The following is a 25150-nucleotide window of genomic DNA, read 5'->3' as shown; positions in this document are numbered from 1 at the left end:
ACCAAGCACACCTCAGCAAGGGGATTAAATTCCACCCACAGCATATCAAGATGCAGGAGCAGATCCTGAACTTTTATAGGTTACAGGAATAGCAATGATTAGGGAGAGTATAGTTTACATGTTGAAAGAACCAATCCTTACTTCAGAAGGACATTCCTCATAAAGTAATTGAGATGGAGATATTAATCCAACCCATGTGAACTATGGAAACTGACCTCATCAGACAATATCTTGTACTACCTGTCTAGAATTAAATTATTGGGTAGGGAAAAGGAAGCAAATACTCAAGATTTTACCAGTTGCAGGAGATGAACTTAAAACAGTTTGGAACTTTTTATTTTAAAAATATACTTTATTCATAAAACTATTGTAGATACATTCATAGTCCCTAAAGCAGTTCAGTTCTGTACAGTAGCCTATGGTGAAACGTTTGACTCTATTCAATAAACAAAGGCATTTCTTACTTATACAAGATTACATTTGCATATACAGTGTTTGAGGTATCAGAAGGGTCTGATAACTGAACAAACCCCCATTTAGCTTCAGCAGTGACATGGTGGTTCAATGGTTAGCACTGATGCCTCATAGCACCAGGGTCCCAGGTTTGATTCCAATCTCAGGCGACTGTCTGTATGGAGTTTGTACATTTTCCCCATGTCTGCGTGGGTTTCCTCCGGGTGCTCCTGTTTCCTCCCACAGTCCAAAGATGTGCAGGTCAGGTGAATTGGCCATGCTAAATTGCCCATAGTGCTAAGGGCATTAGTCCAGAGGGAAATTGGTCTGGGTGTGTTACTCTTTGGAGGGTCGGTGTGGACTGGTTGGGTCGAAGGGCCTGTTTCCACACTGTAGGGAATCTAATCTAATCAAGAAAGACCTTAAACAGTCTGAAATTAGCTCAGAGTATTTTCTCACAATCCTCCATCTGTGCTGTTTTAGTTAATCCAATGCAGCTGTAAAATAGAGGGCTGCAGCCTCCAGCCTGGCTCATATGTGGCCTGCATTACATACTTGCTAACGGCTTTTTTGTTTGGTACTTAAGAGAAGAATGGTTTGAAAAAAAACCCAAGAATTTTCTTCAGGAATTAGTGTCATCTGTTTGGGTGGAATGGTCTGGTGTAGAATGGTGTTTGTTGTTGGATTTGGCTTTTGCCTCATTATCCGTCAGCCTCATTACTGACCCTGCTGCATAGAATCACTGATTTTGTTACCATAATGAGTCCAGGATAACAGGGTTCATCTACAGAGGGCAGGTTTTTAGTCAAATCTATCAGCGATTTTCTTCCTTTTACCAGAGGAATAATGAAGACACCTTGTGCCGAGGTTGATGCTGAGCCATGTCATGAAGCTTTGATAAAATTCCCTTAAATTCCAGGGAATACAGGCTTGGTTTGTTTAATCTCTCCGAATGGTTCAACCCATGAAGCACAGGTATCAATCTGGTAAATCTATCCTGTATCTCTTTCTTCTTAAGGTGTGGCTCCCAGAACTGCTCACAGTAGTTCAGGTGTGGTCAAGGATTTTGTAGGTATGATATGCATAATTCAACCATTGTAAATTGATATGTTTATAGCACTTTGGAGTCAATCCTGACCTTGTTAGAACTAGGAATATTTTTGTCGGGCAAAGTGGAAATTAGATAGTTGAAATTTGACTAAACTACAGGTATGTTCTATGGGTATTTGGGAGTAGGTGAGATCCCATTGTAACCTTTAACTCGCTGCTAGATTCCTTATGTTTATCTACTGTGTGAGGATAGAAGAGATTTGACCTGGAAAGCACTGGATGGTGGTTGGGATGTAATATTACATCTGGACACATTGATAGAGTGTCTTTCTAAGAGTTGTCATAATGCATTAGATTTAGAATTTTGTAATATTTCTTGGTTATGTTTCTTTTGCATAAGGCTATCCAAAAAATGTAAGCTTTCAATGAGTACTAATGTTCTTAAGGGCATGAATGAAACCTAGGTGACAATTAAAGCTTCAAAATTCAACTCAGTCAATTGTTTTTAATTTGGAAAAACCCTCAATATTAAGATGAGGAAAGAGAGACCTGGAAATTCTACTTGAGTGCAATCCCAACTCTGATGACAGTTCCCATAGAACTCTGTTGCTGACTGCATCAAAATTCATAACTTACCCACCATGAGCCGGAAGATGGCATCTCCTCTGTCACTTCCTCCACGACAGTGTGGGAGGGGCCACTTTAAAAGGCCCCTCAAAACTCTGCTCTGTCCTATGATCTTCCAGGTTTCAGGTTCTGTTCTAACTTCAGAACCTGAGGTAATAATGTAAATGAAGTGTAGCAAAATGTTGATATATCCAAACAATTACAGTTTTATAAATGGAAAATATTGACATAAATGTCTTAAATCTTACTTTTAGATGTCATTGTGTTTTCCTTTAGGCAGGAAGTACAAAATGTTTCATAAGATACAGACAGGTGCAAAAGGGAGAGAGAATATGAAGCAATTCGTCATGGGTCATGTCATCATAATAAAAGTTTCCTTTTTCTACGTTTATAGTGTTATTTGCCAGTGAAACTGCCGAAGCTCAGGATCATCTCCTCCTGAACCTTGGTGATGGATTCAAGTTAACATGTGACACCAATCGATCTGTGAATGTCAACTGGTACAAAGAAGACAAGCAACTTCTGTCAGATGACAGGGTGCACGTGGCCCGGAAGGTTCTGGAAATTGTTGAGATGAGATACGATGATTCTGGCCTGTACCTTTGTGTGGTGCGTGGAACAGGCGAGGTTCTAAGGAATTTCACAGTTACCATAGCAGGTACAACTCTCAATTTCTTCAATAAAATCTTTGATGCCGAAACCCAAATAGTAATAAATATTTCTAATTGTAAATGTGTTGGTGCTTTTCGGAATATTGTCACTGACGAACACCCGGTAATGATCGTCCACGGAGGAAATTTTGTGTCACGGGTTCAGTGTGTCTTTGTGTGGCTGATGGATCTGATATTGCCAAGTACACGTTTTGGAGGTGGAATTGGTCTTTGACCTTGAGATCTCTGGCATTTCTTTCTCTGGTTCCTTTTCCATGTTTCCTCTGGCTGACTGTTGTTCTCAAAGAATTGTGTCCCTTCATATGGGAGCTTCCTCCAAGTTGGTTTCTTCTGAAGGAGAGTCTTCCACACGTTTACATCTATGTCACATTTTTTGAGGGAAGCCTTCAGCAAGTCTTTGAAACATTTGTATTCAGAATACAGCTTCATTTTCTGTTTCTCTATTCTTTCATGGGATCATCACTGGCTAGACCAGCATTTATTGCCCATCCCTAATTACCCAGAGCAGTTAAGAGCTGAAAATGTGTTGCTGGAAAAGCGCAGCAGGTCAGGCAGCATCCAAGGAACAGGAGAATCGACGTTTCGGGTATAAGCCCTGCTCCTTGGATGCTGCCTGACCTGCTGCGCTTTTCCAGCAACACATTTTCAGCCCTGATCTCCAGCATCGGCAGTCCTCACTTTTTCTCCTCAGAGCAGCTAAAAGTCAACATGTTGATGCGACATTCATGGTCATCATTAGACACTTAATTCCAGATTTCTTTCTATTGAATTTAAATTCCACTATCTGCCATGGTGAACTTCCAACCTGGGTGCCCAGAACATTATCTGGGTCTCTGGATTAACAGTCCAGCAGTAATACCCCCAGATCATTGCCTTCTCTAGATATGAGTTTAAGTACTTTGCTTAATCACTATCTCTTGTTTTATCTAAGTTACTTTATAATTTTGTTTTCACCTTTTTGGTTTTCTGCACCGTAGACTTATCTATAATTTGAGTTTGAAATTTGTTTTTTAAATGATGCAGCACAATGTTAAGAATGGTTTGCTAATACAGCATATAAGGAGCCAAATTGAATTACTGTTAACTGCTAGGATTTAAATGCGACAGGATAACTTCTCTATATGAGGGGAACACTAATCAATATAACACTACAGAATATAATTAAAATCCTCTTTATATATTTGAAATAAAAATCTTTCAATCTGAAATGGCCTTCAATAATTTCTTTGCCAGGTAATCAATGGCTTAATGGAATTTAGGTGTGCAGGTACATGCACATTTTGTTTGTACATATTTATTTGATTAAACTAAAAGTGCAGTCTCAAATATTTACAAGAATACCAATTTAGAACTCAAGACTGAATATCACCTTTATAAGGGATTGCCTCTTCAATTTTAAACTAACCACAATTCATTATTCTGTATTTGACTCCCACAATTTTAGATTTTGTTGAATAAGGCTGTACCCACTGCATTGTAGTTTTGGGAATGGGAAATTTCATCTGGAATTGTTTAATTGTATTTGGATCAGAAGATTTATTGATTTTGATAATGGATGCAGATATAGAGAGTGTTTGATCACACAACTCTGTACAATATTTTGTGTCCACGGTACAGCACTGATGTAATTATAAGAGTCAATAGAACTGAGTAAAAACTGCTAGAACTTGAAGAAAATTATTCCACAAGTATATCTGACAACATAGTACTAGTGATTCTTCACAACAGTAAGCAACAAATTCTGTAGTGCATATGTACACAAATGAGTTGAGGACAATATAGAATTTGTGAATATCCAAACCAAACAACACCCAGACTCTCTGCGTTCTACACTTGTATGATGAATGGTAACTTGGAAAAGCTACTTCCAATGCACCTAATATCCATTTCCATAGTTGCAATCCAGTACTGAGAAAGGGTGGCAGGCTGGAGCCTCACTGACAGAACTGTTATGTAATACAATACTACAGCAATGGTTCATCAATCACAGCACCTTTCTTCCAGTTACTACACTGTATTCAGTGAAATCTAGAGTGGAGAGGGTATAGTGTAAGTTTGCAGGTTATGATCTCTAACGTCCCCTATATTAATTGTTTCAGACTCATTGTCCTCTGGTGATGATGATGAAGATGGTGGATCTGAAGATTCAACTCCACATACCAATGACGGTCATGCTTATCCTCAGAAAGGTCAGCTATTTAGATCACACAGATTAAAAATAAATCCGAAGAGACTGGAGTTGAGCATCAGTAAATGTTGATGTCTTCTTCCAAAAATGTACTGTCCAACAGGTTGGACTATAACCTGGTGTTGTCTGATTTTTAACTTTATCCATCCCTGTCCAACACTGGCTCCTCCACATCAAAAATGTGCCCATGGTTGAGGCTAGCTGGAGGGATGGGCCATAATTGGCTTTATTGGATTCACCTGCTTTTTGTGCCAAAGACAAATGAGGACAATTTTCCACATTATCAAGTAGAAACTAAGAATAAGCAGCACTGGAAACACCTAGTTTTGATCTGCATGTTGATTAGTAGCTGTTTCATGGTAAGATGCAGAGTGAGGAATAGTAGGACAATGTGCTTTTCACCCACCTAACATCATACTGGTCGTTTCTTGGCCACATTTGTAAATGTTCATTTAAATCAGCTCTTTGTGAGGCTGTGCTCTCAGGATTGTTGGAACATTTCAGGACCCTAACTTGCCTCTAAATTTAAGAAGCAACTGAGTGACTTGAGAACCAACCAGTCAGCTCCCCAATTAAATTGCTCTGTGTATTTCTGGGCGACAATTTGTCTTTGCTCTAATTGTTCAGGCTCTGAGGATCAGTCTGCTGCTAAATGCGTTGCCTAATTACCACAGGAGTTCCCAGTCCAGCTAATTGAGACAATTACTGTGGAGCTGATTAGGTAGGAATGTTAAGGAATGTGCCGTAGCTTTGGGGGAGTTTCAAATAGTTCGTGTTTGATGTTTCTTTTGAGTTTCATTACACAGAGCTCATAGATTCACATTAAAAGATTAGACTCAGGTTGACCAGTATGTCAAACTTTTGCAGTTCTGGAGTTAGTTCAGAAGTTTGCCCTAAGTACTCCATTAAAACCCAATTTGCCTCCACCCTACACATCCCCATTCAAGTTATGTTTATTGCTAAATGACAGCAGAATTCCCTTTCAAAGAGCTATGGAGTTAGTTTCACTCTGTGGCTGTTTCCCTATATCTCATTTTCGTTTCTCCTTATTAATCCAATTCCCTTTTGAAAGCAGCTATTGTTATGAATTTGAATGCATCACTCTTAAGACTCAACATCCTAATTATTCATCATGTGAAAACAATTTTCCTCATTTCACTCTGACTCTTTTGCCAATCCCCCTAAATTTGAGCTCTCTGGTTAGCAATCCTTCAGCCTCAGAACATAGCAGGCCAAACATTTCAAAATTTGAAAATATTGAGGGAGTGGGACCATTTCTGAACCTTGAACCTGTTGACTCTGTTGAAGGCAGAAATTCATTGGCAAATTGACTTAAAGCAGTATTTCAGAATGTGCTTAATGGTCCTATCTCCATAAGGCTTGGTTTTTCTTGGTATAACCAGTCAAGATTTTAAATATCTTGACCAAATGTCATTTAAACTTTTTCTGTTCCCTGGAAAGTAACAATAGCTCCTCTGGATTATTCATGTGATTGTAATCTGTCATCACTGGAAACAAATGAGTAAATCTCTTTTACATCTCTCCCAACCTTCACATTTTACAAGATGGTCCCTGGGAAAGGGCACGTTAGTGCCAATGAGAATGAACTGGTATTTTGTACACCTTCGGCAGACTTTCCAGATTATAGACTCTCACATCTCAACAATATTCTGCATTGGATTTGAGAGGCCTATGTCCTCTCAAATTCTATTATTTTCTTCCTTATTGTTTACTCTGCTTCCAAGTTTCATATATTCTGCAAATTTCAAAATTGTGCCTTCTAGCCTCCAATCCAGATTATTAGCATTCCAAAAACAGTAGGAGATATAATGATGAATCCTCAGGAACACCATTATATATTTCAGTTTGAAAAATAGTTTTGAAAAATAGCCTGTCACCATGACTCTTCACTCTCACCTAGTGAGTTTTATGTCCATACAGCTACTGACCTTTTAATCCAAAGGGTTTCAATATGACACGCCTGATATGTGGTACTTTTACAAATGTCTTTTGAAAGTCCGTTGAACATTAAATGAGCAAATCCTGACTGGCAATTTACCACTCAATGTATACACTCAATGTATACACTCAACATATATACCTGTTGTAATGTCAGCATGATAGTGCATCGTAATTCAGTGGTAGTATTCTTGTCTCTGAGTCTGAGGTGCAATAATGAGAGAGCTCACTACAATGTTGGAGGTGTCATGTTTTAGATTAAATGTTAAGTCAAGGCTGTCTGCATTATCAAGTGACGATAAAAGGTACTATAGTACTTTTTGAAGAATAGCAAGTAAGATGTCTTGGTACCTGATGGACAGCCCTCGCAGTAAATAGGTACCATTTATCCTTCAAACAAACCACCAATGATAGATCTCTGATCTAAGGTGGTTTACTCATGACAGTTTGTGAGAGTTTGCTACATATATATTGGTTGCCATGTCACACCACACAATAAATGACTTCATTCTAAATGTGATTTATTGAGTGTGAAGTCTTTTGGGTTGTTTTGATGATGTGAAAAATGTGATGTATGTTCAAGTAGTTGCATGGTTGCATTGTAATATTGCTGCTGTGTGCTTTCATTGAAGATATGTACCACAAATATGAAGCAAATTCATTTCTTATACTAATGTTCTGACCAAAATCAACCTGTCTTGAGCATCAGGATCAATTGATTAAATAGACCATGAAACAATTGTTTTTCATAATAGATAAATTCACTGATTGTTGCTATCAACGTGGAGCCCAGGTGAGCGCAGGTACGCGTTATTGGCTGAAAAAGTACTAATTTCTAACTGAAGAGCTTTCCTCCTTGGTTTCCATTCCAACACTCAGGAGCACCGTACTGGACACATTTTGAGCGTATGGAGAAGCATTTACATGTGGTTCCAGCTGCAAATACAGTGAAATTTCGCTGTCCAGCTGCTGGAAATCCCATTCCAACCATACGCTGGCTGAAGAATGGTCGGGAGTTCAGGGGAGAGCAGAGAATCGGAGGCATTAAGGTATAACTCAATTTCACCCATCTACAACATATTTCTGTGGATAAGGGTTCACTTAGATCCAGAAGGTTCACATTCAAAACACTCAAATGAGATTTTGAATTTAACTAAAAAGGTTGATAAATATTCTTTTCTTGATCAATGGGACCTTTCCTGGAATTTGACAATGCAGATCATGTATGCCTTCTTTGTAATGACCTATTTACTCTTGTTTGGGATGTGGATGTCACTGGTGAGACTGGCATGCATTGCCCATCCTCAGATACTCGTGAGCTGATTGGTTCTCTAGACCATCTCAGAGACATGTTTTGGGTATGGAGTCACGCATAAGCCAGAGCAGGTAGAAATGGCAGATTTCCTTCCCTAAAGGCTATTAATGAACCAGATGAGGTTTTATGTCATTTGACAATAATTATATGTTACCATTAGAAGAGCTTTTAAGTCTCTGTTTTATATTTTATTCAAATTTCATCATTGTCCCCAGAATATTAGCCTGGGTCTGGATTTTAGAGACATTACTGTCTTCGCACTTCCACTCCTCCCCTCATTAATGAGCATATCTACTCTTTCCCTTAAATCATAACCATTTAGCCAAGCACACAAAACCACAAGAGATTTAATTTATGTTGGCAAACTTCACAAGTCCATCAGAGATCAGGTACCTAATCCTCCACCAACTAATCCATTAAGGAAAGGAGTGTGAAGCAATACAATTCCTACCCTTCTTGTTTTCTTAAATGTATTGCTTTGATGTAACACAACCCTACATATTCAATATTGTGTTTCAAACCACCTGAGTGTTCCTACATTATTGCAGAATTGACATTGGCATTACGAGGTTCATATCGAGCTAAGCTGCTGTATAAAAGACATTACCATCTGAAAGACAAGCCTGGGGTACTGCGAGCAGCAGTGTGAATATCACATTAAAGAAAGTGGTTTATATGAATAATAAATGATCAGAAAGGAAGAGATGAATGAATGATGCATTCCTTACATTTAGAATTCTGCCAGCAGAGCAGAAGCCATAACTAACAACAAAAAAAGAACGAGTTTGATAGCTGTAGATTTCTTTTCTAGGAAGTTAGGAATATGTCTGAGATGTGTTTGTGAACAACATTTTTAAATTCATATTTATCATTTCTGACAGAATTGCTAATGTTGTTTAAAAAGCGTTCTCAGTTCATTGTATTCTATCATGAAATAAGCTTCTTGGCTGAGTTGGCAGTTCTCTCACTAGTGGGTCTTCAGGTTGCCGGTTCAAGTCCTTCGCTAGGCTTGGGTGAACAAGCGTGACACTTAAGAGTAATACTGAAGAAGCAGAACATTGTTAGGGGTGCCTTATTTCAAATGAACATTAAAATAAAGCCAGACTTCCTGTTTAAACAAATTAATAAGTCCAATAACTATTTCAGTCAAGATCACCAAAAACAAGATAACTTGTTACTGTTTGAAGGGCGTCGTATTTGTCTACATTACCGGAGTTAATTCTATGGTTGTAAGTTACTTTGATGTGCCCTAGCGATAAGTTAAACACTATATAAATGCAGTTTCTTTCTAAGAACAGACCCAAAAAAGTTATTTAAGTGTATATTGTAAGCAGAATGAAATATCCAGCATCGATAGCCCAAATCTGAATCCACAGTAGAATTAGTTAGGGTTGGGCTTGGGTGTGAGGTCTGAAAAATATCCCCCTGAGCACTTCAGCATGAGACCCAGGAGATTCACCTGCCTGTCCGTCACTGTCCAGCTTTGGCTGTCCCTGAGATTAGTAATAGCCGTGTTGGCTAAGGAATACCATTGAAGTTAAAGGGATGTTGTTTTCAACAAAATTTGTTTGCCAAATCTCATTTACTATGTATTACCTAAAACTTTGTGATCACATCATTTCACACATGATGTCATTATAACAAACATGGTTATATGTTATCCCAACAAGCATTGCTAAATCAAATAGAAGGGAGGTTAGATGTTCAGCAAAATATCCTTGGCAGCGACCCAACAAGTACTCACTAGGACAGCATTTACATGTGTACAAAATTCCTCCTGTTCATTGATTTTAATCTAACAGAATGATAGAAATACCATGTAGACAAGAATACAATCCTGAGAGATTTAGTTTGATTTCTTGTTAGTATTAATTTTGTTTTGTTTTAGTGATTTTTGCAAGTTTGTTTGCCTTTTAACTGGTTTGCAATTTTAAAATTCAATTTATCCTGTCAGCTGCGGCATCAGCGTTGGAGCCTGGTGATGGAAAGTGTTGTACCATCTGACCGTGGCAACTATACCTGTGTGGTGGAGAACAAATATGGCAGCATCAATCACAGCTATCAGCTGGAGGTTTTAGGTATGTGATTGACAGAAAATCAAACTGATATAGAAAGGGGGGAATAATAATAAGAATTTTGACATTTTTAATTAATCTTGGTTCTTGTTCTTATAGATTCTGATAATTATTTTGCTGAATTAACTCTGATTATTTGTACTGTATCCCTTTAAACTAAATGCGTGATGTTTCTATTAAAATAAAGAACAGAGGAATGTCATATGGGTAAACCACAACATTTTTCCACTATTATTGGCAACAATGATTTCTATGCTTTGATCTTCTGTGCTAATCTGTATGTGTAATAGTTTGGATTTTCTGCTTCAACACTGTTGAGATGATTTGCTCTCCAAGTTCATGATTGTTTTGAAAATTAATATTGGGGACTAAAAATTCTAGCCAGTATACATAACTAAGCCATATTAGGCCTGTTTGTTTGGCTTGTGATACTCGAGCTTAACATTGTGCCACCAAAATGGAATGAATGCAATTTCAGGAAAAATAATCTAATTAGAGTCAGGTTATTATAGGCAAAATGGCACCAATTATTATGATTCTGATAAAGGCAGAATTTTGCATGTGGAATATCGATTCATGTTATCTAAATTCCAAATGCTGATAACAATCAAACAGGAGTAAACGTCTACAAATGATTGGAAAGTTTCCGTGAAAGCCAGGTGTTTTTGTTGGACTTGGTTGTGGTTGATTTTGGATCTGAGCCGATATGATGATTCTGGTTGACCTAAAATGTTATTAGTGTTGCAATTAACATCAGTGTAGGGCTTGACCACAATCTTTGTGCACAACAAAACTTCAAAGGAACATCAAAGGTCACAAGGCTGTTATCCGTAATAATGGAACCCATTATGAGTTGCTCTGATCCTCCATCTTACGTTGCCTGTTTATCTGTCCTCCATATCTTATTTCCATTGGGAGTTGATGTTGACAATTTCTGCCTGGAAATTATTTGAAGAATGGAAGGAGTCAGCTAGGTTCTGTTATGATTAGCAATGCAAGTAAACAGTGAATAAGGAATTTGGAGAGTGTTGCCATAGTGCCATTTTCTTCCCATTAAGAGTAGTCTGCGGATGACTGAAGACAATTGGCTAAATAAATGCAGCGACAAAAATAAATAGACACTTAAGTACCAGAACTTCCTGAACTCTGTGTATAATTATAATGCACACATAGATTCTCAAGATTGCAAGCTTATTTATCCTTACATGCAGTATCCAAAATATATACATATTTATATAAAGTAACATGTTCTTCCACAGAGAGATCTCCTCATCGACCTATCCTGCAGGTGGGTCTGCCAGCTAACAAATCCGTGGTGGTGGGAAGCAATGTAGAGTTCCATTGCAGAGTCTTCAGTGATGCCCAGCCTCACATCCAATGGCTGAAACACGTGGAGGTGAATGGAAGTAAATATGGACCAGATGAAGTCCCCTACGTCCAAGTTTTAAAGGTAAGTATGTGTGCCAGTAAATAGAAAATTTTTAGGGACTATAGGCATTCTAAAGCCGGTTCTAACCAATCAATTAGAGTGCACTTACTGGACAAGCTGGCTCTCAAATAACCTTTACAGTAGCATGCTATTATTATTATTTTGGTGCAAACAATGCTATTATGTACTTGAATAGCCACATTATTTCCTATTTCATCTCCCTGTAATCCAATATTATGCACCTGCAAAACACCATTTATACAGATGCTGTGTTTGCAAAATGTTAAACTGAAAGTTGATGTATTTCTTACTCTCTTCACAGACTGCTGATATCAACAGCACGGAAATTGAAGTCCTCTACCTGCATAATGTCACATTTGAGGATGCAGGAAAGTACACCTGCTTGGCAGGCAATTCCATTGGGATCTCTTACCACTCAGCATGGCTGACAGTTTTACCAGGTATGTTCTGCTGAATATAGGTTGGAACCAATCTGAACTGGTGGAAACAGAATGTAAAAACTTCTGTAAAGATTGTGGGATCAATTTTTACCTGAGGTTTTGCAGGCTTTGTTTGGTAGACAATGCGTAAATCTTGGCAGAAATTTCATCCTGAGATGCTGTGTCATTTTAATTCCTAAAACTCACTTAAACATTGAAAGACAGTCTTCTGCTAAAATTAGGGCGGGGATTGGGTGCAGGGACATTAGTGCCAACACAGTGGGAGGGGGGGCAGAAGTTAAGACTTGAGCTGGATTTCACCCCGCAGATAAATGAATTGTCATTAGCACAATGATCATACAATGACAGGTTCATAGATGCTGCTAGCCTAGCACAGCCGGTCAGGCAGCACCCGAGTTACAGGAGAGTTGATCTTTTGGGCATAAAGCTTTCATCAGGAATCTGAATGTGATTCGTGGAAGGACAAGTAATCTTCAGTGAAGAGAGGTGTATAGACTTACCACTCCTGTTAAGGCTCCTCGATTAATTGCCATCACATCTTGCTGCCAGGTTTGGTCCTGACAATTGCGCTCTAATGTTTGTTAATTTACAATAGACAATAGACAATAGGTGCAGGAGTAGGCCATTCTGCCCTTCGAGCCTGCACCACCATTCAATATGATCATGGCTGATCATCCTTAATCAGTATCCTGTTCCTGCCTTATCTCCATAACCCTTGATTCCACTATCCTTGAGATACTCTTTCTTAAACAAATCCAGAGACTGGACCTCCACTGCCCTCTGAGGCAGAGCATTCCACACAGCCACCACTCTCTGGCTGAAGAAGTTTTTCCTCATTAAAAAGGCACTGCAATGCTGGTAACATCACACCATGACCCTCAAATATAAAGTAGTCCCAAGCTTGTCTGGGCTGAGGAATCCTCCTATGTCTATCCTGACTGGAAGAAACAGGCACGCACAAAGCACTCAACTACCTTCACCTTTCATCTGCACTCTGGTTTAGGTACCTATAAGAAATAGTTTTTGCACGCTGGTTGACATATCCTCAATGGTTTCGGTAGTTATAGGTGCAAATTGTAAAGAATATTCATGAGAGTTATTTTATGTCTTATTTCATAGAAGAGGAACCCCTGAAAACAGCTGACTTCTCTGGAGCTAAATACACGGATATCTTGATTTATGCTGCCACCTCCCTAGCCATCATCTTGTCAGTGGTCATTGTTATATTATGCCGGATGCAGGCACGATCCACCAAGAGGGCTTTTGATCCACTCCCTGTGCAGAAACTCTCCAAGTTCCCTTTCAAAAGACAGGTAATTAAACTCCAAACAATAGTTTCCATTTGCTCTCCATTTCTTTTCCTCTTTGTCTCTAGAGGTAATCATCCATTTTGGTTACATGGGCATTAACAGCCATCCTGTATCTTCTCTCCTTTTTTGAGCCTGGCAGGCTGTTCAGCATTGGATCAGAGCTGGTTCCTGCTCTCACTCAACATTTGCAATAGGGGGCCACAAAGATTGGCAATCCTGACTATATCTTCTCAAATCTCGAGATGCTGAGACCAATTGTAACCTATAAGAACTCTGACTAAGGCTTGCTAACTCAGCACAATCTCTATTTCTTATACAGAAGCACACAGTAGGAACAGAAGCAGGCTAACAGAGTACGTTACATGGTCTGAAACTACAGTTGGTGACGCAGACTCTTGACCTGTTAATACCTGCACTAAACATCCAAAATTCAACAATAACATTGCTCAGTCAATCTACATGACCACAAGTTGAGTCTTGCTGGAGATAAATTGGGGGGTTGGAGGGGGAGCAGTTGAGATATTATTTTATCTGTGCTAACATTCAGTCTAATCACTCACTTTATTTCATTTTCAGTTTTCTCGAGAATCAAACTCCTCAATGAAGTCAAACGCTTCCCTGGTGAGGGTTGCAAGGCTATCTTCCAGTGGCACACTCATGTTGGCAGGTGTTGTGGAGTTTGAACTACCAATGGATCCAAAATGGGAATTCCAGAGAGATAAGTAAGTATGATGGCGAGAAGGAGGTAGGCAGACAAATACTAAACTTCAAACCTTGTAATTAGGGCAGACTGAAGACGGTGTATAGAGTCATAGAGATGGACAGCACGGAAACAGACCCTTCAGTCCAATTTGTCCATGCCAACCAGATATCCTAACCTAATCTAGTCCCACCTACCAGCACCTGGTCCATATCCTTCCATACCCTTCCTATTCCTATATCCATCCAGATGCCTTTTAAATGCTGTAATTGTACCAGACTCCACCACTTCCTCTGGCAGCTCATTCCATACGCGCTCCAACCTCTGCGTGAAAAAGTTGCCCCTTCGGCCTCCTTTCTACATAGAAAAGCCTATATAAAACATGAACCAAACAATCTTGCATATGATTTTGTGCTGATAACACAGTTCCAGGGAATCTGAAATCATGTTAGCGAGCCAATGCTAGAAGCCTGGCTTTTTCTCTCAGAATGACTGCTCCTGCCTGTGTTTCTGAAAGACGTTTCATCACCATATGGAAAATAACGTTGAAAGAATGCAAATGGCCTGCTTTAAGATTGAGTAACAGGTTCACAACCATACTTTTCAGTAATCTCTGAAATCACGGTTCCTTTTTCAGACTAGTACTGGGGAAAGCGCTCGGAGAGGGTTGCTTTGGACAGGTGGTTAAAGCAGAGGCCTACGGCATTGATAAGGACAATCCAGATAAAGCCGTTACAGTGGCAGTGAAGTCACTGAAAGGTGAGCAAAAACACACTTTCCCAAAAGGTGAAACTTTGTATTTCAAATTGTATCTTTGTGTTGAGTCCAGTAGGAAACTAATAGCCCAGTCTAATTCCTAACTTAAATCCCAGTAGGAGAATTAATCACTTAAACCTGCCATGAGTAAAATATCTCAAGCACCTCCGACTGACCTCAGGTGGAAAATTGGGGACACAGTAGTCATATCCGCTGGATTACTTGTGTGAAACAGGTTCAAAACACATTAAGACAGCTAGTTGAATTTGAATTTAGTTAATAAATCTGGAATATAAAACTAGTCCCAGTGAATGGTGACCACAATAACTATTACTGATTGTTGTGAAAAAAATCATCTTGTTCTGTAATATCCTTTTGGCACAGAAATCTGCTTTCCTGACCTGGTCTGGCTTTTGTGACTCCAAACTCCACAACAAGTTGGTTGATTCTTAACTTGCCCCTAAAATGATCTAACAGGTCATTCAGTGCAAGGGCAAATACAGATGTGCTATAAATGCTGGCCATGTCGTGTGAAAAAAATATAATCGTTACTTCCACTTGTTGAAATTAACCTGAAGGGAAGTTATATTATAACATGTTAAATTTTCATCTAGATGATGCTACAGAAAAAGACCTGGCAGATCTTATCTCAGAAATGGAGATGATGAAGATGATGGATAAGCATAAAAATATAATTAACTTGTTGGGTGCCTGCACACAAGATGGTGAGCGTGTATGGTGGGTGTAGATACCCAAGAACAGCAGAGAAATTGTCAGTATTTTTAACAAATGTTTTGTGCATGATCAATTATTATACAACATAATAGTGCACAAGAAACTGCGATGTATACTTAGTATTCAGGAATGAACAATGCTATACTGTATAAATACAATAGTGTGAGATTTACTGCAATTTAACTCATTGCAATCTTATACCCACAATGAAATGTACATGGCATGATGCTCTGATATACTGAGTGAACACTCATACACATCAGAATACTCACGAGTGCCATCTATTATAGTAAAAATACTGGATTCTACTGACTATGGTGGGAGATTTTCCCAGCATTGTTGTGAGCGTTATTGTTGGTCACTTTAACACAGCACTGAAAACTTTCACCGATATTAAAAGCAATGGCTCAGGACAGCTCTCAGCTGATCTTTGCTTGTGGAGATTGTGCAAACCCGAAGATAGAGAAATTTTGGAAAAAACGGCAAGAGTTTCTACTCAGCAATGCCACCAGAAACGAGCATTTGTCTGATTAGGTAGGACTCGGTCGGCGCAACATCGAGGGCCGAAGGGCCTGTACTGCGCTGTATCCTTCTATGTTCTATGTTCTATGTTCTATGTCTGATTAAATTCCCTACAGTGTAGAAACAGGCACTTTGTCCCAACCAGTTCGGACCCATTTCCCTCTGACTAATGCACCTAACACTATAGACAATTTAGCATGGCCAATTCACCTGACCTACACATCTTTGGGAGGAAACCCACACAGACATGGGGAGAAAGTGCAAACTCCACACAAACAGTCATCCGATGCTGGAATCGAACCTGGGACCCTGGTGCTATGAGGTAGCAGTGCTAACCACTGAGCCACTGTGCCATCTACATGGTGAATAGAATTGAGGTGGGCTTGAAACTTACTCAAATTGCCTATTAAAATTGATTCATTTTTAAAGAATGGCCACTTTGTTGAAGCCATCTGTAGCATCACATTGGGTGTAAAGGCAGCTAATTCTGAGCACATTGAACCTGGATCACAGGTATAACATGCAAAAGGGCAACACTAAAAGTTCAGTGGAACATCATGAAAGATATAGTCTTGCTAATATGTTCTGAGAGTTGTGTTTAAAGCTGCCATTCATACCCTAGGTTTGCTGTATGTAATAGTGGAATATGCAGCGAAAGGTAATTTACGGGAATACCTCAGGGCCAGGAGGCCACCTGGTATGGATTACAACTTTCACATCACAAAGGTGCCTGAAGAACAGCTAACCTTTAAAGACCTGGTGTCTAGTGCCTACCAGGTGGCACGGGGCATGGAATATTTGGCATCTAAAAAGGTAAGTCATCAACTAACCTACCTTTCCATGTTGACTCAACAAGACAGATGTTTTGTAGGTAGCTTGTGTTGTTGAGGACCATGTGGATTATTCATTTAAATTTACAGGGAGTCTGGGTATGTGCATTGGTCCCTTGGGATAGGTGAAAGGTTATGTGAACAGAGCAACGTGGGAAGGGCACTGCCTTAGTTTTCCCATGTTCTACAAAGATGATGATGGTTCTAAAACAACATTGACTTCTTCTTACATGCAAAAGGGGAATGTGGCTCACATTACAATGACTTAGCAAGAACAGCAATGAAAGGCAGATTTTCCAGGCCTGACAGTTAGCTGTCCAACATAATTTACATCCGACCTCTCACTGCAGGAGAGCTGCTGGACTGACATTTTAGACACTCGGACAGCAAATAAGCCACTGGGCAATATATTGAACACCTATGTTGAATAGGCATGATACTATCTGTCTTTGTAATATCGTCACATTTTCCTTCTGCTACCATATGCCTTTATTTTCTATCACTTGTGACAGAGATCTGAGTCCACTAACTATTTTGTTTTGACCCCTTTTACAGTGTATCCATCGTGACTTGGCAGCAAGAAATGTGTTGGTAACTGAAGATAATGTAATGAAAATTGCAGATTTTGGTCTGGCACGTGGAGTGAACAACATTGATTACTATAAGAAAACCACCAATGTAAGTAGCAGCGTGCCCTGGTAAGCACAGCTGGATGTTGCACTTTGCTGGAATAAGGTTAAAATTAAATACTATGAATCTACAGGCCTTCACTTCCCCCGTTTGAATTCACTCTTCAGAAGGTGAATCCATCAAGGACTGAAATGAGACAAATAGAGACAGTACAGAGGTAGCCATTCAGCCCATCAATGCTGTATCAAGCCTCGGAAAAGCATCCCACCCAATGCTGCCCCCCAACTCTATCCCTGTAACCTACCATTTACCACAGCTAAACCACCTAACCTGTACGTCTCTGGACGCTGCAGAGTAATTTAGCATGGCCAATCTACCCTGACCTTCACATCTTTGGACTGTGGGAGGAAACCAGAGCACCCGGAAGAAATCCACGCAGACGAGAGAAAAAATGTAAACTCCACACAGACAATCGCCCGAGGCTGGAATCAAACCTGGGTACCTAGTACTGCAAGGCAGCAGTGCTAGCCACTGAGCCACTGTGCTGCCCTTACTTAGGGGTTCATTCAAGGATGCCAAAACATAGACTGGGGAGTGAAAAAGCAATTGACTAACTGCGATCGGGCATGGTTTTAAGGTTAAAACAAAATGTAAGCTTATATTGAGTACAGATGTAACAAACTTTAAGTGAGGCAGAAAATCAGGACCTTCCCACTAACTAGAGGATACAGAGGATAGACTCCGTTATAGGACTGCCAGTGACCCGAAAACTAGTCAGGAAATTCACTTTATAATACCACACGAGCAAAGCCACATTGTGTCCTACCCCAGACAGGTGACCCAGCACAGCAGAGAGCAGCGCACACACCATGCCAGCACTGGGATCTCCCAAATCCATAAGCTTTGTTTTAGTTTATATTTACTTGAAGAAAGTTCCTGTAAATTGGGAAAACTCTTGGAGCATTCTGTTTACTAATAAAACCACATCCACATCAGAAATGAGAAAAGAAGCAAATACAAATAAATTCAAAAATTTAAAGTCCAACTAAGTAATCTGGTTGGTTCCTGTGCAGATATGGTTGTAATAGTTGAAACCTTGATTTATGAGCCTATAGCTGACAGTTTGTCACAGATGTCAATGTGGAAGTGCACTGACTTTTTCCAAAGGAGATATTAGGCTTACTAATGGTAACTTTGATGTTTCATTCCAGGGTCGTTTACCAGTAAAGTGGATGGCGCCAGAGGCCTTGTTCGACAGAGTGTACACACACCAGAGTGACGTGTAAGTACTGATAATGTTTAAGTGCTGTTAAGTATTGGATTTCCCTGACTGTGAGCAGGTTGTACAGAGTGTAAGAAAGTTAGTTTAGATGATTGACAGGAGCCTCCCAGGCACTGTGTGGTTACACCTTCTATTGAATAGATTGACAATTTAGACATTCTGTCTAAATGTTAACATGCTTCACTGATTGAAGCTCTAATTTAAGTTTTGAATTAATTCATCCTGGATATGATAAACTGTGTGGAATTCACTGCAATTGAAGAAATTCTTCAGGATGTGAGATAGTGTGGGTGAGAGTGTTAAACATGTTATATGTCTTGCCTCAATAAGAGGGGCAGAACAACTGCACTGCTATCTGTTTGTTTCATACCTCGGCCCAGTTAAGGCAAGCTGATCTGTGCCACTTGCGAAATCCCATTTAGGAGGCAAGCTAGGATCTTCTGAACCATGTATCTATCAGGCATTATTCTAAAGTGGGGGAAAGGAGAGGATTCAGATTCCATGCTTTCCATCACAATAGCAGCTTGGAAAGTAAGAAATCTGTGTCACTTAGTACTGATTGTGGAAGCAATGCTTGCAGCTACCAATCTGAAACAAATCAGTACATTGTTAGAGGCAGTACAGAGGAGGTTGCAGATCATGTTAAAGGTACAGAAAGAGTTAACCCAGATATTAATGTTAATCTATGAGAAGAAATCTAGGGGACACGATTTCCAACTGGAGAAAAGTATTTTAAATGAGTTCTTGAAACATTTATCCACATGAAGGGTTATTAAATATAGTAATGAAAGCAAAATCTTGAAATGCTTTAAGCAACAATTGAATACTACAAAGGGTGAATGGTTGGATTGAATGCAAATGGAACAAATGGCTCCCTTCACCATCTGTAATTATCTTGTAATCCCTTGAAATAAATTAGGTTTAGTTTAAATTGGAATGAATCATGAACAGTTTGCTTAATCCAGCCTCGCTGTATGAAAATAAAATTGCTCCTGATGCTGTTGCATAAGTTTCAAGAAAATCTATTATTGCTCGTTTAGAAGTTCTCTCAATCACATACTGATGACTATTGCATTGAATGGTTTCAAGTAAGTAGATAACAGAGTGATTAACATGAATGTTTGGTTTGTTCCCACTGGAATGTAGGTGGTCATTTGGGGTCTTGATGTGGGAGATCTTCACACTTGGTGGCTCACCCTATCCAGGAATCCCTGTTGAAGAGCTCTTCAAACTTCTCAAGGAAGGTCATCGAATGGACAAACCATCTAACTGTACACATGAGCTGTAAGTAATCTATTTGTGTTGTGTTTGGTTCTTCATATGAACTTATTAAATATTTCATCCCCACTTCCTGTTACTAGCTTTTTTTTAATGCAGAATCTACATTCCCAGTGTCCTTTGTGAACACTGCTCCTCACTGGGAAGGTGAAATTGACTGTTGATGACAGCATGAAGTGTAGGAAAAGCTTAGAGACGACTGTTTATTAAATGTCATTAGTAAAATTCTTAAGGGCAACTTAAAAACAGCTTAACAGCGAAAATACGTTAGCTAGTTCCAACCAGAACTCTATTGTAACAGCGTTTTTGATCTATCATCATGCTAAGGTGGTAGCTGTAGCCAAATATTGTATCTGCAGACTTAAAGGCCACACCCAGTAAATGTATGGGGTAGTGCAAGCGTTTCCTGAAGACTGATTATGTATGGCTTGGGATAACTTGGTGGCTGCAAATTTCCATTGCATCATTGGACTCAGCACTAGAGAAGATAAAGCAAGTGAAAATGGCAGGCCCATCAGTTCTTGGTCTTTAGATTAGATTTCCTACAGTGTGGAAACAGGCCCTTCGGCCCAACAAGTCCACACCGACCCTCCAAAGAGTAACCCACCCAGACCGAGTTCCCTGTGAATAATGCACCTAACACTACGGGCAATTTAGCACGGTCAATTCACCTGACCTGCACATCTTTGGACTGTGGGAGGAAACCAGAGCACCCGGAGGAAACCCACGCGGAGAATGTGTAAACTCCACACAGACAGTCGCCCGAGGCTGGAACCGAACCTGGGTCCCTGGTGCTGTGAGGCAGCAATGATAACCACTGAGCCACCACGCCCACCTTTCTGGTGTGCAAATTCTGACACCAGTTATGATACCCTTGACCTGAGACTTTTTGCCATTTCTGTCAACATTGGTTAACCGCAGCAACGTAGAGGCGGGAGAGACTGGAGCCATGACAAGGAATACTTAATATCTACTAGTCTACTAATCTCATGAGTGTCCTCTGCCACCCAATCACACCAGGGCTTTTGTATCTCCAATTAAGCCCAAGGAATACATGATGCAAACCGACAGGCTCCTGAAGCAATGGCTTTTACTACATGAAGTGTAGAAGGTAGGCCTCTACTAGAGTGAGTGTCAAAGTTCATAGTGACCTTCTGCGGGCTAAAGAACGTCACTACCAATTGGGCACAGTCTATGGAAGTCAGTATTTGCAGGCCAGTCTAGTAGAACAAGTCGGAGGTAGCATTATATGTCCCTTCACCCCACATTGGGCTGTCCGTGAGTGATCAATGAGACCCCAGCTTTCCTCAGACCTCATCCCCATTCACAGTGTTTCCATGCTATAAGATTCTATGACAATCTCCCCATTTCAGACCATCACAGCATCTTCTTGGCTAAAATCCTGAAAGTTAACATATCAACAAAAAACCTTTCTCTAATATCTTTTCTTCCATATCCCAAAGGAAAATTAGTGCCAGTGAAATAAACAAACAACACATTTGCCTCATGCAACTCTGAACCTTGATATCTGAACTTTGACCTCTAATTCCACAGCATGGGCAATGGCAGTCTGGTTTAGCTTAGTAAGAGTCAACAGAAAGGGCACGAGTGAAGTGATCATGATGGGAGTATGAATGAGAGCACCTTGAGGGAGAACAGTGGTTCATGGACAGAAAATAACTGCCACACACCTGGGCAGTGTCTCCGCAATCCTATGAACCTGTTGGCGAGCTAACTGCTGGACTGTGAGAGTCTGCATGACCCTTTCAGCACAGAGATCCTCAGCTAGATTAGCAGCTGTCCGAGTATATGCAGCAATTAATATGGATTTCATGATAATCGTTTGGGTTTATACTGCAACACTGAAATGTTAGATGCCTTCTGCCTAAGCCGCAAAGGATGGTGAGGCAAATGATGCCAGATGTTACATCCATAACTGTTATTATGGAGCTATTAGTTCCAAGTGGAGAGGATGGGTTCTAAACTCTATCTGTTGGATTTCTCTGTGCTTTTTGGTAACAACAACAGACTCTGTGGCAGGTCTACCAAAGCACAACGTTCTCACTGTGCATGCTCATTAGTGCAGTTCCTTCCAAGTCTTCATTGGAGGTCCGACCTCTTCCAAGCCTACATTCCCACCGAGCCTGTGTTATCAATAAACATAGATACTATAAATACATGAAGGACAAAAGGGTAATTAGAAAGAGAATAGGGCCCCTCAAAGATCAGCAAGGCGGCCTTTGTCTGGAGCTACAGAAGATGGGGTGGATACTAAATGAGTATTTTGCATCCATATTTACTGTGGAAAAGGATATGGAAGATATAGAATGTAGGGAGATAGATGGTGACATCTTGAAAAATTTCCCATATCAGAGAAAGAAGTGCTGGATGTCTTGAAACACATAAAAGTGGATGAATCCCCAGGACCTGATCAGATGTATCCTAGAACTCTGTGGAAAGCTGGGGAATGATTGCTGGGCCTCTTACTGAGATATTTGTATCATCGATAGTCACAGGTGAGGTGCTGGAAGACTGGAGGTTAGCTAACATGGTGCCACTGTTTAAGAAGGGTGATAAGGACAAGCCAGAGAACTATAGACCAGTGAGCCTGATGTTGGTAGTGGGCAGTTTGTTGGAGGGAATCCTGAGGGACAGGATGTACATGTATTTGGAAAGGCAAGGACTAATTCGGGATAGTCAACATAGCTTTGTGCGTAGGAAATCATGTCTCACAAACTTGATTGAGTTTTTTGAAGAAGTAACAAAGAAGATTGATAAGGGCAGAGCAGTAGATGTGATCTATATGGACTTCAGTAAGGCATTCGACAAGGTTCCCCATGGGAGACGGATTAGCAAGGTTAGATCTCAGGGAATATAGGGAGAACTAGCCTTTGGTTACAGAATTGGATCAACAGTAGATGACAGAGGGTAGTGGTGGAGGGTTGTTTTTCAGACTGGAGGCCTGTGACCAGTGGAGTGCCACAGGATCGGAGCTGGGTCCCCTACTTTTCATCATTTACATAAATGATTTGGATGTGAACACAAGAGGTATACTTAGTAAGTTTGCAGATGACACCAAAATTGTAGGTGTAGTGGACAGTGAAGAGGGTTACCTCAGATTACAACAGGATCTGGACCAGATGGGCCAATGGGCTGAGAAGTGGCAGATGGAGTTTAATTCAGATAAATGAGAGGTGCTGCATTTTGGGAAAGCAAATTTTAGCAGGACTTATACACTTAACGGTAAGGTCCCAGGGAGTGTTGCTGAACAAAGAGACCTTGGAGTGCAGGTTCATAGCTCCTTGAAAGTGGAGTCGCAGGTAGATAGGATAGTGAAGAAGGTGTTTGGTATGCTTTCCTTTATTGGTCAGAGTATTGAGTACAGGAGTTGGGAGGTCATGTTGGAGCTGTACAGGACATTGGTTAGGCCACTGTTGGAATATTGCGTGCAATTCTGGTCTCCTTCCTATCAGAAAGATGTTGTAAAACTTGAAAGGCTTCAGAAAAGATTTACAAGGATGTTGCCTGGGTTGGAGGATTTGAGCTATATGGAAACGTTGAACAGGGTGGGGCTGTTTTCCCTGGAGCGTCGGAGGCTGAAGGGTGACCGTATAGAGGTTTATAAAATCGTGAGGGGCATGGTCAGGATAAATAGACCTGATAAAAAGTCTTTTCCCGGGATGGGGGAATCCATAACTAGAGGGCATCGATTTAGGTTGAGAGGGGAAAGATATAAAAGAGACCTAAGGGGCAACATTGTCACATTGAGGGTGGAATGAGCTGCCAGAGGATGTGGTGGAGGCGGGTACAATTGCAACATTTAAAAGGCATCTGCAGGGAAATATGAATAGGAAGGGTTTGGAGGGATGTGGGCCAGGTGCTGCAGGTGGGACTAGATTGGGTTGGGATACCTGGTCGGTATCCCGGGTTGGACCGAAGGGTGTGTTTCCAAACTGTATATCTCGATGTCTCTATGACTCCATTACACTTGATCTCTAAATTGTATAGATTTTGAACAGCTGAGGCTCCAGAACCGATCTTTGCTGCTCTTTGTTAGTTACAATGTGCCAAAATGAAATAGAACATAGAACATTATAGCGCAGTACAGACCCTTTGGCCCTCGATGTTGCACCGACCTGTGGGACCAACCTGAAGCCCATCCATCCTACACTATTCCATTCTCGTCCCTATGTCTATCCAATGACTATTTAAATGCCCTGAAAGTTGGCGAGTTTACTGGAAGGCAGTGCATTCCATGCCCCTACTACTCTCTCAGTAAAGAAACTACCACTGATATCTGTCCCATAGCTATTTAAAACTATGTCCCCATGTGCTAGCCATCGCTATCCAAGGAAAAAGGCTCCCACTGTGCAAACAATCTAATCCTCTGAGTATCTTGTACGTCTCAATTAAGTCACTTCTCAATCCCTTGTCGCTAACGAAAACAGCCTCAAGTCCCTCAGCCTTTTCTCGTAAGACCTTTCCGTCATACCAGGCAACATCCTGGTAAATCTCCTCTGAACCCTTTCTAAAGCTTCATGTCCTGCCTATAATATGGTGGCCAGAACTGTACATAATACTCCAACTGCGGCCTTACCAGAGTTTTGTACAGCTGCAACATGAACTCATGGTTCCAAAACTCAATCCCTCTAGCTCTAAGCTTCCATCCTAGCTTCTTGAATTTTTGCTTTAAATCCCCATCGCTCTTCCAACCTATGTCGTTGGTGCCTATGTGCATTATGACTTTGGGCTGCTCCCCTTCCCCCTCAAGGATCCCAAAAACACGATCCGAGGCATCACAAACCCTGGCACCTGGGAAGCAACAGACCAAACATGGGGCTTCCTCATTCTCACAGAACCTCCTATCTGTCGCCCTAAC

At 40.5% G+C, this 25150-nt stretch overlaps 1 protein-coding gene across 2 annotated transcripts in view; it reads left to right on the top strand.

The window, feature by feature from the left end:
- LOC132823310 (fibroblast growth factor receptor 4-like) overlaps positions 1–25150 on the top strand; it is a 63289-nt gene that overhangs the window by 27459 nt on the left and 10680 nt on the right. For both annotated transcript variants that reach the window (XM_060836984.1, XM_060836983.1), the window contains exons 3-16: positions 2525–2788; positions 4901–4990; positions 7828–7997; positions 10218–10341; positions 11598–11788; positions 12090–12228; positions 13348–13541; positions 14115–14260; positions 14876–14997; positions 15609–15719; positions 16874–17064; positions 17637–17759; positions 18923–18993; positions 20140–20277. In XM_060836984.1, the coding sequence (XP_060692967.1) occupies positions 2525–2788; positions 4901–4990; positions 7828–7997; positions 10218–10341; positions 11598–11788; positions 12090–12228; positions 13348–13541; positions 14115–14260; positions 14876–14997; positions 15609–15719; positions 16874–17064; positions 17637–17759; positions 18923–18993; positions 20140–20277 (2074 nt within the window). The remainder of the gene's footprint in view (positions 1–2524; positions 2789–4900; positions 4991–7827; positions 7998–10217; positions 10342–11597; positions 11789–12089; positions 12229–13347; positions 13542–14114; positions 14261–14875; positions 14998–15608; positions 15720–16873; positions 17065–17636; positions 17760–18922; positions 18994–20139; positions 20278–25150) is intronic.

This window comes from Hemiscyllium ocellatum, chromosome 16 (assembly GCF_020745735.1).
Source record: "Hemiscyllium ocellatum isolate sHemOce1 chromosome 16, sHemOce1.pat.X.cur, whole genome shotgun sequence".
NCBI lineage: Eukaryota > Metazoa > Chordata > Chondrichthyes > Orectolobiformes > Hemiscylliidae > Hemiscyllium > Hemiscyllium ocellatum.
Note: the sequence above shows the minus strand (reverse complement) of the source record. Positions and strands in the feature narration are given on the sequence as shown.